General features: G+C 38.1%; 1 protein-coding gene across 4 annotated transcripts in view; it reads left to right on the top strand.

Moving 5' to 3' along the window:
* Window positions 1–13,998, top strand: part of dixdc1a (DIX domain containing 1a) — a 29,419-nt gene extending 15,421 nt beyond the window's left edge. For 3 of the 4 annotated variants that reach the window (XM_015034920.1, XM_015034764.1, XM_015034836.1), the window contains 14 exons: window positions 4,689–4,846; window positions 4,942–5,090; window positions 7,334–7,423; window positions 7,696–7,749; window positions 7,854–7,904; window positions 8,679–8,783; window positions 8,902–8,955; window positions 9,075–9,170; window positions 10,023–10,100; window positions 10,972–11,133; window positions 11,245–11,311; window positions 11,500–11,608; window positions 12,061–12,169; window positions 13,451–13,998. In XM_015034920.1, coding sequence (XP_014890406.1) covers window positions 4,689–4,846; window positions 4,942–5,090; window positions 7,334–7,423; window positions 7,696–7,749; window positions 7,854–7,904; window positions 8,679–8,783; window positions 8,902–8,955; window positions 9,075–9,170; window positions 10,023–10,100; window positions 10,972–11,133; window positions 11,245–11,311; window positions 11,500–11,608; window positions 12,061–12,169; window positions 13,451–13,534 — 1,366 coding nt within the window. In that variant the 3' untranslated portion in view covers window positions 13,535–13,998. The remainder of the gene's footprint in view (window positions 1–4,688; window positions 4,847–4,941; window positions 5,091–7,333; window positions 7,424–7,695; window positions 7,750–7,853; window positions 7,905–8,678; window positions 8,784–8,901; window positions 8,956–9,074; window positions 9,171–10,022; window positions 10,101–10,971; window positions 11,134–11,244; window positions 11,312–11,499; window positions 11,609–12,060; window positions 12,170–13,450) is intronic. The other variant, XM_015035001.1, reaches the window with a different exon arrangement.
* Window positions 13,999–14,315: the final 317 nt, after the last annotated feature.

Consider the following 14,315-nt stretch of genomic DNA (forward strand, 5'->3'; position numbering starts at 1 on the left):
GGCCTGCATTCAGAATCCTCTCCTGATTTACATGTGGATCGTATTCATGCTCATAACAATTTATTTCGTCGTAAATTGAAGACTTTATAACCCAAAGGAAGCCAGTGATTGCTGCATGTTTACATTGCAGTGGATGTGGGTGTGACCGTTGGTGTCTGTGTGATATGAGCCTCCAGTGCCTAGCAACCACTGATGTATGTAGCAGAACTATTCTGAGCCACGTTATAATTACCGTTGCAGTGCCTTGCAGAAGTTTTCACAGCGCTTGGAACTTTTTGGGAGAACAACAAATATCTGAATATTTCATTAGGATCCATATGACAGATAAAAATAAAAATGGCACTGCTTAATCGTAAAGCGTAAAGCAGAAGGGAAACACATGTTTTCACAAATCTTTAGAAATGAATTTGAACATGAGGTGCATTAGTATTTGTATTTGTTAGCCTTTTTGGGTAGGTCTCTACAAACTTTTGCTCATTCATTTTTGCATAGTGGGTCAAGTTCTCCCTCTCTAGCTAGCGAAGGTACATAAACATCAATATTCGGAATTAGACAGATTCTCAATTAGTTTAAAGCATAGATTTAGTCTTAGTCTCAATCCCAGCTTCCCTTGCCCTGCTGCCACCATGTTTCACAGAGAGGATTTTGTGTTCAGGATGATGTACAGTGTTAGTTTTCCAATGCAAATTACATTTTTGCAAACAGGTCAGCAAATAAAATTTTCGTCTAATCCGTCCAGAACATATTCTCCATCTACTGACAACAAGTGAGCAATACACACTTAAAGTCTTATCACAATATTTTGTGGTGCTGTTGTGATAATGATAAAAATGATGATAAGAACCATTTATTACTTCTTTTTTTGGGTAGCTGTATAACTGCAGGGCTTTGAAATGTCATAGAACATCATTAAACTCGCATTATGTAAAAATTGACACAAAATATAATAAAGTCCTTGAACGCATTTTTGTCTTGAATAATATGCAAGACAAAATCCATGTCTTGCATGCATTTTGGTTCTGAAAAGGAAACTAACTGACCAAAGTGACATTTATCAACCAAAGTGTCAATTAATTGGAATTTATCGTGAAATGGTAAATTAAATCATTAAGTAAAATAAAATCAGTAAGTAAATGATAACACAATAACTGTCCAAACCTACCACCGACTTGTTATTGTTAGCATCTTAAAAATACTTTCAAAGCGTGAGATAAATGTACTTTTAAGCTAAAAAAACACAGAGTAATACAGTAAGGTAACAAGACATATTTCCTATACTACTACAAGGTGGAGACGCTTTGTTGGCCACAATTAATTTTAATAGCTGGGCATCGCTGGTTAGAAACATTGAGGTCAGTTGTGAACTAGATGAAATGTTTTTCTTTTATAAGTAACAAAGTACCTTTAAATCGCATATTAACTGTGAACAAATGTGCATTCTCAGTCATTTTCCTCCAGAGTTTATTAAATCCTGTTAATCTGATGCTACTAAAGCTCATCCTGTGCAAATCCCATGCAGCGCCTAATCTCCGGCTCAACCCATATGCTCCCGGTTTGTGTGGTATTTGTTCCGTTCCTAACACCAGAATGGCTTTTGGAGTAATGGCGTCTGTTCCAAAAGCGCCAACAGATGCAGAGACGGTATTTGCAGGAGCCAACAGCTCCTTGGTCTGCTCTGGAAAAAACAGTTGAGGATAATTACAGCAGCATCTGATAAGATGCTCACTTCCTGCTTTGACGTGGCCTCAAAGAAACATCAGTGGGGATACTAAAATCTGATACTTTTATCCTTCTCAGGGAAGGCAGACATGTTTTAGGAGGTCATCATCTTCTATAAAACTGGATTAAAAGAGGCCATATTTTAAATTGAGGCTCTTACATGTGCCCCTTCAGTTATTTCATCCTATATACACACATAAGGTGACGTTTTTTTGTTTCTTTAAAATAAAAAAAATAAAAAACACAATTTGTTCCACCAGGACCTTCTCACATTCCATTATGACAACATGACATTCTTGAATAAAGCATGTTCAGCTGATGGTGAACACTTCAGACAAAGGATGAACATAAGTTGTTTTTCTGAATCGTTTACATGCGTTCAGCTTAAATGTTATTCATGTTTTGTTTTTTTTTTTGTTGCTTTTTTTTTATTATACCATTGAATTAGACTATCATACAACTTCAGGGATATTTTTAAAGACAGGAAATGCTGCCAGAACTTTAAATGTTTGGTTTTTAGTTTTTTATTTTATTTTCTTAAGTCAAACAGAATCGAAATTATACATAGAGACTCAAAAGCCAGTGCCCCGGTGCCCTGGAAAATGTTCATAGGGGTGGCCAGATCCCTAAGAACATTTTTTTTAAGGTAGCACACCAAAAGGAAAATAAATTATTAAAACCAAAAAACATATAACTATATAAGTGTAGATATAGGTCAGTCCATCCATCTTTATATCTGTAATCCACAAAAAACTTTTTCCTTCCCTTTGATTTCAGTTTCACAGTAAAAATGTTGACAAATCTATACTAGTATAAATGTCAAAACCTTCACCTCGTTCGAAGAATTTTAGTTTTTAGGTCTTTATTTTCATCTTTATTATTAAACCGTTCTTTACCTTGTGGATTAAGAATGGTTTAACATATAACTAGGTTTTGTTTAAATATGTTTTGACTTGTTTTAAATAACATAACAGAAGCCTAAAACAGCAATTCAGTCACGTAGATAAAATAATAGTGAAAAGAAAACTCACTTCAGTTGAAACCAATAAACTCTGCATTTTGTCTGCATGCTACTGTGCTAGCATCTGAAACGTGAGTGTTGGCTTCTCAGCAGCTTCCCGAGTTCAGTTTCACATGCTGCTGCTGGTTCCTTCAGGCATGATTCCAGTTTAGCTGAAGATATTGCAGGAATGTGCTCAGTTGGTTTTAAACTGGAGCAGCGTGAACTCCAAAGTGACACAAATGTTTGCTCTCTGTTGGGATGTTTGCTTGTGTTGAGTAATTCCTGCAGATAAGCATAAAGCCTGGTCATATGAAGTCGAAATCGTGCTGCTTATTTATGGGAAGAAACATGTTTAACCGTGCAAATAGAATCCCTCGGGCCATTCTTTGGTTTCTCCATACAGCTTTCTCCCACCGCTAAGCTGCTGTTTTTTTTGTTTTTTCTTTTGTTCCTCACATTTTTTTTTCTTCCCAGCAGCAGGGTGTTGAGTTCAGATGGCTTTTTTTTTTTTTTTTTTTTATCTTTGATTTTTTTCCACGCTGAGTGTTTCTAGATTTGTTTTAGTTGTCCCAAAAATTAGGTGGAAACTTTGAGGTGATTCAACTTTCACTGAAGTTTCCAAATTTTGGAGTTAGTTGCCTTTAAATACTAGACAGGAATTCTCGCTGCCTTTTCTTAAGTATCTTTTGCCTGTAGCTTTTGGCATCGTCTTGTTTTTTGGCTGAATTTTTGTTAATGTTTTACTAACATATATTTTTTGGTTTTGTGTCTTTCATTTATCTTATTTTTGGACAGCCCCTGGGTGAACTTGTTTTAAATTTCTGTTGTACAACTTAATCTCTGACCTTTCTGATGTTTTTCTTGATCTTTATGTAGCTACACCAATATTTACTAAAACAAGAAGACTTGTGCTCATGCCTGTTTTCATAACAAACATCGCTGTATGATAAATTGTTCCAGTAATTATTGTTGTTTTTGACATAACTTTCAAGTAATTTATTGATAATGTCACAGTAATACAAGTTCACCCTTTCAAAAGCCAATGAAGTTTAATTTCGTAAAGCACATTTAACACTGGAACTGGAAGACATTTTACACATTCATAATAAAACACAACAATCAAAAACAAAAAATAAAAAGGAAATCAGACACTTGCAACCAAAACCATAAATAAAATGGATTCTGATGTCTCCTTAAGCAAAATTGCTTTTCAAAGAATATTAATCATCTGATTGGAAATCAGAAATGCACAATATATCAGCAACAATTTTCAATTATCGGCTGGTATCAGTCATTTTTAATATGTCAAATAAAAAAAATAAATAAAAAAAACTTGGTTGATGTTATATTTCCAACTTGTTGCCGTTTGTTTCTGGAATGGATTGGTCATTTAGTATTTGTTTGGTCATGTGAGCGTGACGGTCATGCAGCACAGGATTGTGGGTAGTTTAACTAAAGCAGAACAACATTGGTACAGTCCAGTGGTGTGACCATTTTTTTCAGTGTTGAAATGAGAGTGAAACTTAAAGATATAATACATGCAATGTCTGTAAATATCGGTTCTTGGCCATAATGGCAATATTAATATCGGATACTGACATCGGCCCAAATATTCAAATCGGTGCATCTCCAACTACATGATGGTAGTTGAATGAGCTGAATTTAATTTTTTGGGGCGTTAAAAGCAGAGGAAGTTTGTGCTTGTGATGTCAAAAGAAAAAAAAAAAAAAAGACGAAAAAATGAAACGCTGCAAGAAATACTTTTGCAAGACCGGATTTTATTTATCAAGATTATAAATGATCTGGGTTTAAATTGCTTTCTCAAGATGGGAGTAATTCAGATTTTCATCTGGCAGGAAGTGAAATCTCCAATCTCCATTTTTACGTTTGCAGGTTTGTTTACTGCTCTCAGCTTGCCTGTGTACAAATTTTCACCCCCCCTGCCTGTTCTTACCATCTGTTTCAGCCTGAGCTCCGCCAGTCCTGCCCACTCCCCCAAAGAGGAATACGTTATCGCCCAGTCCGCTGAGGCCCCCGCAGGAGAAGCGGCCCCTCATCGGCCTGATAACCAGGGGGAAACTCTGGAAGACAAATCCGAGCCGACAGAGAGGAAATCTGTCCCGGGTCGGTCGGCAGCACACAAACTCTCGTAGAAGCCAAATATCATGCCATTTCAAAAACAAGCATCCAAGCTCATTCTCCCTGTCTCTTCCTCTCAGAGGATGTGCCGCTCTGTGGGTTGTGTCCCACACTCAGCCGTGATGGGCAGGAGGAGGAGGAGAAGTCCTGGGAGGAGCAGCTGGACGTCCACCAGGAGCAGTTGGAGAAGGAGATGCAGGAGGCCAGGAGGATGGTGTTCCGGCTACAGGTAACTCCGGGTGATAACGCACCGGAAAACGGGCCGGACTCGGTACGGAGGCAGAACAGCTGCAGATGAACGCAGCATGTGATGAGATTTCATCCAGGCCGAGCTAGACTTTTTCAGTGGGTTGAATCACACCAAGTAAACAGAGATAAGTTGAGAGGATTGGAGGATTGACCTTTTTGATTTTATTTTTTTGCATCAATCTTCTCAGATCTATACTCAGAATTCTGAGTTCAGAGTGGGAATTATGACATGAAAGGTCAGAATTTTGAGATCAAAGGTCATAAGATAAGAGCCTCAATTCTTTTTTTTTTTCTTCAGTGTCCCTAATCCTTTCCTGCACTTAGATAATTAATCTAATTGGTTATTTAATTAACTGCTAAATTTGAACAAATTTGTATTTTTGGACTATCAGCATTTCACGCTGTTCAGTCACGATGTGATATAAAAAAATGGACTACAAAAAAAAAGAAAATAATATGAATCATATCCTTTTTTTAACTTAACCAAACATCCACCTATCTTGTCTTTATTCCTTTACCCATACTTTGCATACAGATATTCATATCTTAGGACGATTTAGAGACACTATTTAACCTGACATGCACATCTTTGGACTGCTGGAGGAAGAACTAAAGCATGCATGGGGGAGAACATGCAAACTCCGAGCAGGAAGAGTCTGTGCTGGGATTTGAACCCAGGACCTTTTAGCTGTAAGGAAACGGTGCCAACAAATGTGCCTCTGTGCAGCCTTAGCTAAACATAGTACAAGTACATTTACTCAGAACAGACACAAAAAACAAAAGCAGTGTTCTTCCTTTGTAGTTAAAAATAGAGACATCCATTTCTTCTGTTCAGCAGTGCAGCTGCAGAAATACATAAAAAAAACAACAACACTGTAAAAAACACTATAAATAAACATGTCTGAGGACTCAGAGGTGTGTTTTCTTCCACATAGTCAGTTTGATATCATTTTCTATTTAGCTCTGTTGTACTGCCTTGTTTCTCAGACTCCTTGCAAAGGTATTCAGACCCCGTAAAAGTTTTTCACATATCAATTCTTCCAGACCACTGAGCTTTTCTGGTTCTAGTCTGCTGTGCATCCGCAGAACCAGAACCAGAACTATAGAAGAGTTTCATACCAGATGATACTGATAATTGATTCGGGTTTTTTTTGTTTTGTTTGTTTTGTTTTGAATATCTGAAATACTGCCAAACTTTGGCGTGACATTTCACCAGGGATGCACCGATCCACTTTTCTCACTTCTGATACAGATACCAATATCTGAACTTTAGCATAGGGCAATACCAATCCGATACAGAAAAACATTGCTGAATTGACTTAGTCTTTCTTTTTTTAAATACAGGCATAAATGTACTGAATTATACATTGATTTATACCAGTACAGCATACTAAAGTACTAAATATCTTCACAAGCTTGGTCAAACATGCAAAAATAACAACTTTTATCTATTTAGTAATGGAATTAGGAATATAATATATGATAAAGAAACTAAAACTGAATAAAACAATAGGTTGGCCGTCTTGATCAAAAGTAAAAAATAAACTGCAACAATAATTCAGATAATTCAGAAAGCGAAATTAGAAATTTTAAGTATAATGTAAAATAAATAGTAAACCTTGACACCACTCAGAGCACAAAGCATAGAATTAGACTGCATAGATTTGCTCTTATGTGTTGGGAAGATCGTCACCAATACCCGATCTAGAATTTTTTTCAATATCGGGGCCAATACAGATACTAACATCGGATCGGTGCATCTCTGGTTTTCTCTCCATGCCATTGTTTATTTTTAAGCAAGTTATGAGGCATGGTGGTGAAACCTTAAACCGCTGCTGCACTGGTTACTCAACAGGTTGGTTGCTTGGTAACCAAAAAGCAATGCCACTCACCTTGCTAGCTGACCATGAGAGGTTGCGCAGCTAAAGCCTTTCCCTCTGCACATCCCCCAGAGCGCTTTACGGTTCTTGATCAGAGTTGTCCATCAATCCATTTTCTTTAACCCTTGTCCTTAGTGGGGTCAGGAGGGGTGCTGGTGCTTATCTCCAGAGAGACATTTCGGGCGACTGCGACCCTGGACAGGTTACCAGTCCATCGCAGCAGAGTTATCCTATATATTGAATATTCTGTCACATGTATATTGATTGATATATTGTCCAGTCCTAAGACAACACCAACGCTGAGTTTTGAGCCTCGTTCCTTCTCCCATGTTGTCCCCCTCAGGGTCTGCTGCTGCACGGCTCCCTCCCGGAAGAGGACCAGGACGAATCCGGGAGCTTCGGAGATGGCCGGACGACCGCGGAGCAGCAGCTGGTACGGTCCGGTTCCCTCTCTCCCTCTGCTAACCTGAGAAGGCCTCGCTCGGTCGCAGATCTTTCGTGAAGCGCCCGCGTCAGGCCTCTTCTCCCTGTGATGATATTTTTCAGCCGTCACTCCCTTCTGGGGTGTTGGTGGGAGAAGCCAGTGAGCCGATGAATTCTCTCTGATCTGCCGGCCCGCTGTCACGCGTTTCTGTTGCCTCTTCATGCGTTCTGACATTTTCTCCCCTTCTCTAATTATCCTGTTCATGCGCTCTTCCTTTGAAGGTTCTAATCCGCAGTCGTCTGGACCAAAGCATGGAAGAAGGCCTTGATCTGAAGGTACAGTGAGGAACTGTAATTGCAATTAATATAGATGAGCTTCCTTTTGTGTAATGAGGGTGTTCGCACGTGTGTGTGTGTGTGTGCGTGTGTGTGGCTCACAGAGGGAGCTCCTGAGGCACAAACAGGAGACGCGACACATTCAGGCCATCAAGGTAAAACCTCTTAACTTATCTTTGAGACTAAAGTGGAGTGAAGGATGTAAATCTTTTTTATTATTTTAAATGGATGAGGCGATATGCACTTGAAGCTTTATCACAATGTTCTGCTGTTCTGTTGTGACCATAAAATCTATTAGTTGCATCTTTTTTTAGGTAACTGTGTGGCTGCGTATGTGTGTCACAGCAATTATAGCCCCACAAACACAAATATTGTTCTTGAAAAGCATTCCCACTTGTAAGATGCTTCTCTAGGACACCAGAGATTAAATTAAATCATCATTTGAAAGCTACTTTTTGTGTTTACTCAGGTTATCTTTGTCTTATACTGCAATTTATTTGATGGTATGAGACATTAAATTGTGACCAAAATGTAAAAACCTGAAGAACTCTAAAAATGAGAAATCCTTTCTCTACACTGTCGCAGAAGAAATATATGACAGTTCCCACAACAGAAATAGTAGTTTTTAATGCAACAAAAATGAAAAAATATATATATAATATGATTCTTGCATACGTATCAAAACATATGTTTATTAAACTTAACACCAGTGAGTCGAAGTAAATGCTGTTTCTTGATCCATTTACAGACTTAAAATGGTGGAAATTTAGTTTGATTCAGTTGATTATTGCATCTCTGCACATATAAAGTTTAGATTTGATTCCTTAACAAAAAGAAAAAAGAAGAAACTGGACGGCTGTTGATGAGATGGAAACAATTCACCCGCCTTTGCTCTCTGATCTCTCTGATCTTCCCATCTCTCTCATTAGGATGCGCTGCAGCAGCGCCTGTCAGTGCAGGAGGACGCCGTGCTGCAGCTAAAGCAGGAGCTACTGAGGTGCAACATGGCCAAAGATCAGTTGGAAGGAGAAAATGTGAGACAAGCGATGATTTCCTTTTTTGACCTGAAAAAAAATATCTGGCTGGGATACAAGTGTACGTGGAAGAAATCTATCTAGAGCTTACCGTATTCCACACTCTGCCCGCCTGCAGGAGGAGCTCAAATGCAAGCTGAGTGAAAGGAACAAATTACTCACCGAATATGAGGTATAGCTTTTCATTATTTACACCGTAATGGATTTTCTTTTCGCGTGCAGGTAATCACTTTTGTCGTTTGTATTTTTTATTTTTATTTTTTCTGTCTGTCTGTTTTGTCAAAACCACATCAGCAGCAGCAGCTGGGGAAGAAGGACAGGCTGCTGCTGCAGCAACAGAAGCCCGATGAAAGTCAGCACAAAGCACACGAAGTCGGCCACGGACGGGTACAGAGAGCGCCGCGGTTGCAGTGTCGCCACGCCACAATCCAACATTTCAGCGTGAATAAACCTAACAATCATCAGAGAGCTTTCGCACATGACGGGGCGCGCATTTCTTCTTATCATAGCAACAAATCATTTAGACAACGGAACCACTGATGCATTTAGACAGTGCCAAGCTTGAAAACAAAGCTGTGTTTTCTCATTCAGCTCAGCGTTGTAGGCTACAGAGACCGGTTCCCACTGCAGAATAAACAGCGCATTAATCAGAGAAGGGTTTTTTTTTTAGCCTTTTTTAATGCATTTCCTGAACTAGGGAGCTTTTCTTGAAGCAGAATTACTCAAAAATAAACACAAGTGCTCCAAGTTTTACTGTAACTTCAAACATAGCATGTAGAGCAACAAAGCGAGTCACTAATATGTTTATAATGAGTTTTTGACAACAATAAAGCTCTTAGTCTGGGGAATAAACTTTTATATCATTTTGTTTTAGGTGCATTCAGAGGTTTGGTATAATATTCCATTTTCATTTCAGTGATTTATTGACTTATTTGAATCGTTGACTTTGGAATAATAATGCTACATACAATTTAAGTGAAATTTAAAAGGAAGAACTTAGTGCAGTTTAAAATGAATGTCTGGTCTTTGATACATAGTCAAATATGAATCTGAATTATACCAGATAATTAGAAAAACCCTGCGTCAAGATTCTACTTTCTGAGGAACATGATTGAAGTTGTAAAAACATATTAGAGACTACATAAATATTTTTAACATGTGAGTTAGTTAAAATAATAATTTTAAAAAAGCTCCAAATTAATTGTATTTTTCCCACTCTACCATGTCTCCATCTTACAAACATTTAGAGGTGAGAATGGTGGCTGTGACAACTTGGTGGTGTCGACTTCTCCTTCAACATTTCAGCACAATGCACAAGTACGTGTCAGTTTTTGGATTTTTACTACTTTTTAATAATAAAAAAAGAGAGAGATGTGCAGAATTCTAAATTCTACAGATTTATGAATTTTTTAGAGCTGTATAATGATTTTTATGTGATTCTGCTAACATGTTGCAAAATGTTATGCAGTGTGTGTAAAACTGGGACAAGAAAACGCTTTGGGGAGTCGTTCAGAACACTTTTTAAGGAAAATACTGGAAATACTAACAGTTTACAGGGACAGTAATATGTAAAGTTGACTTTTTTGAGCTTTACATCATAACATGTTTTAATGTTATTCCCTCATCAAAAACATACCTGGAGTGTCTCAAAACAACTCTTGGAACTAGCTCTGCCTTTCAGAGGCCCAACTTCAAGGTGTTAAATTCAAGCTTCTTTTACAGCATGGAGACTGAACAATCATCTCTCCTCGAATGGAAATCTACAGTCATCTGATTTGTTTTATTCACAAAGAAACAGAAGAATGTCAAGCACTATTAATAACTCGGTGTTCACCTAGACAACAGACTGGAATGGAGAAGCAACAGTGAATCTGAGTGCAATCAGGGACTGAGCGATAGCTTAGGTCCTTCAAGATGCTGTGGATATTTTATATCTGCCGTGGAGAGAGCAGTTCACCCTGCCATTATCTGCTGAGTTAGCAACATCAGAGCCAGTCATTAGAAAAGCTAACTAAGCTGATTGTTTAGAAGGCTGGGTTTGATCTGGCAATATTTCTTTACTGGTATTTTGATGATTTATTGATGGTGATGTTCTTTGTCCTGGAGGTTGAAAAGCCTCCTTGCCATCTCCATCATCTTTAGCTTTAACTCTGTGAAAGTGAACTGAACTGAGTCTGTTTTGCCACAGGGTGAGGAGCTGCAGCTCGTCAGGGAAGCGCTGCGCAGTCTGAGGGACAGTTTCTCGGGTCATGACCCCCAGCATCACACCCTGGACACTTTGGAGCAAGGCATAGCGAGCCTCATGGACCGACTCCACTCTTTGGACAACCAGCGGAGACAGGAGAAAGGAGTACGAGCAGCTACACACGCTGGCTCTGAAATGGTTTTTTTTTGTTTTGTTTTGTTTTTGTTTTCAGCAGGTGTTTACCAGGAGTAATTGTATAATATGTTTTTCTTCTAGGAGGAATTTAAATCGCCAGGACGCAGAGCCAACTCGACAGACCGTGACTCCTGGCCGCCGAGCTCCAGTAAGACGAGCAGAATCTTTGTGTTCTGTTCAGCGTTCGTCATCCCCAGCAACATTCTAACTTAAATCAAATAATTAAATGATCCCCTTTATTACATGTCCACATGTGTGAGGTGGATCATCAGAACCATTACAGAGTTAGATTTTTTTTTTTTTTTCGTTAAAGTTATTTGTGTCATTATTTTTCAGAAGTGGCGCACTCGCACAGCAGCCCGGGACTAGACGCTGTCGTCTCTACTAAAGTGCTCTACTTCACAGATCGCTCGCTCACTCCGTTTTTGATTAACATCCCGAAAAGGTACCAAAAAAAACGTTTGGAATAGTAATGATTTTTTTTTCTTTTTTTTATGGAAGTGTATTAGGGCCATACTAAGAAAAAAATAACATAAAAAATAAAATTACAAAAATAAAGTCATAATATTCTGAGAACAAAGTTGTAATGTCACTTAGTCCTTAAATTTTGATGTCATTCTCATAATGACATCAAAGTTTACTCTTGTAATTTTATTTTTTTAATTTTTTTAAAGTGACCCCAATGCTGTCATATATTCCTTTCCTGTAGGAAGATATATTTCTTATATCCAATTTCAAAAACAAATTGCTTCTGGAGAGTTGAAGCCTGATTGAGGCATGTCCAGAGCTTTAAACTGGGATCTTTGGCAGCTTGTGGTTTATCCTAGTAAAGCTTCATGTTTCTTGGCATGTATGGATGCATAGATCATGACTGATCATGACAATGTGTGTTTGCAGGCTGGGTGAAGTGACACTGCGAGACTTTAAGGCTGCTGTAGACAGACAGGGCAATTTCAGATACCACTTCAAGGCTCTTGACCCAGAGTTTGGCACAGTGAAAGAAGAGGTAGGTCACTCATTTTAACATCACTTTCAATGTCAAAAGTAATAATAAAAACTTACTCCACTTCTCTTCCAAAAATATCCATAAATTCTGTCACATGTTGTCAGGTTCCAAAACAAAATTTAATGCAATTATTGGGATATTACATGCCCAGTAGCTTTCAAGAAAAGCTGTTTAAGGCTTTTATACATAAAAAAAAAACTAACCAGATAATTTTGGTCTAGTTTCTATTGCAAATATCTTTGAACACTTGAAATAAGACAAAATTAACTTACAAGCAAATTTTCAGCAAGATATACTGTAGGAGTAACCAAACATTTTTCACGTTATTACGTCTGGTAATAAAACTTAGCACTTTTTCATCAATATTAAGAAATTATTGACTTAAAAGAAGCACCTATATCTTGCTGAAAAGTTACTTAGAAGCTAGTTTTGTTTTATTTTAATTATATAACTATATTTGGACTAGACTTTAGACCAAAAATACATGGCAAAATTATGTGTTTTTGTAACGTCCAGGAAGAGGAAAACCTTAAACATACAATTGGAGTTACAATGTTGTTCTATCACCAGCCTAGCTAAAAACCAGTCCCTTGTAGGGACAAGGTGGTTCCATACAAGGGATCTGGATCCTCGGCTATTGACAAATTATTGCTTCCTGGATGTGTGGACTGTAAAATTTTTAAACGATTGGATCTGATTTTATCCAGTCGCTGATGTTTGCTATGACATGCGTAATGTGCTATCTCAATGGTATACTGGAAATACGTGGGTAGAAGGGCGATATTCAACATGTTACATTGTCTTGGCCTGATATCGCAGTGTGTGTGGTGTTCTCATGAGGATAAACAACAATGCCCGGAAACATGAAGTGGGAATTCAAAATATACAGAGACAAAACCACCGCCATGGCGGACCAGAAAGTCTTGTGGAGATTGGAGAAGTGATTGGAGAAGCGAATGTTTCTGGAAAGAAACAATATTTGTATTGTTTCTTTCCAGAAACCTTCGCCATAGCTTCTTCCTAGTCTACCATGTTTGTTTACTCTGAACTCACATTTGACCTTGAGAGGTTTTGAGAGATTTGACAGCTGGGAAATTTGGCTCAATGGGAGAAATCCCAGCCTGATTACTGGAGAGAGATGAGAATCAAGCGGAACTGCATAAGAATAGCACATAAAATCCCCCCAAAAACACATCAAAATTTGTGATTGTGAAAAGTCCAAGGGGTATGAATATTTTCAGTTTAAGATAACTGTAAATGCTGTTTTTGTCGGCTGTTCAGGTGTTTCAGGATGGAGCAGTGGTCCCCGGCTGGGAGGGGAAGATCGTGGCGTGGGTGGAGGAGGACCACGGCGAGCGGAGGTAGAACCAGAGATCACCACTACAAACCTCAACCTACAGCATCAAGAATTTAACCCAAAACATTTGTTGTGCCACTACAGGGGGAAAAAAAGCTGTTAAACAATAACTGGGACCAAGGGAGATAACACTTTTCACACGCAGAAACCTGGAAATGTTTCACACCAAGAAAATGACTCGACATTTGGGTACTGCTATATTTAATAGAATTGCATTTTACACATTGACACCAGCTTGAAAGTGAACATGTCCGACTACAGTGTTAACGGCCAGTAATGTGATACTTGAAGCTTTGAATGTTTAGAAGAAAAAAAAATGTTGTATGAGTTTGTTTTCATGACGGTTGTAATCTGTTCATTGAGTGCAGACTTCAAAGATACAGTGTTGACATATTATACAAAGTTCCATATTGCCAAAAAATCTTGTTGCTCTGCATCGATTTTGACATTTTAATAAACTTAAATTATTGCATGGAAGGTTTTCTTGACCATTTTTCCCCCTAAGTAGAAACACTTCCTGTCCTGTCAGAACTGCAAACCCCCAAAATCTTACCAGGTAATTTTCTAGTCTAACTATCTTGATATAAGACAAAACTAATTTACAAGCAACTTTTCAGGACAAAACAGGAGCTTGATTTAAGTAAATAATTTCTTAGTATTGATGAAAAAAAAAAAATACTAGTTATAAGTAAAATGATCTGCCAGTAGTGGAAATAGTGGAAAAATGTCTTGTTCTACTGGTAGATTATTTCACTTATAACTAGTGTTTTTTCATCAATGTTAAGGAAT

This window comes from Poecilia latipinna, unplaced genomic scaffold (genome assembly GCF_001443285.1).
Source record: "Poecilia latipinna isolate Pla-1442-1.1 unplaced genomic scaffold, P_latipinna-1.0 Scaffold1, whole genome shotgun sequence".
NCBI lineage: Eukaryota > Metazoa > Chordata > Actinopteri > Cyprinodontiformes > Poeciliidae > Poecilia > Poecilia latipinna.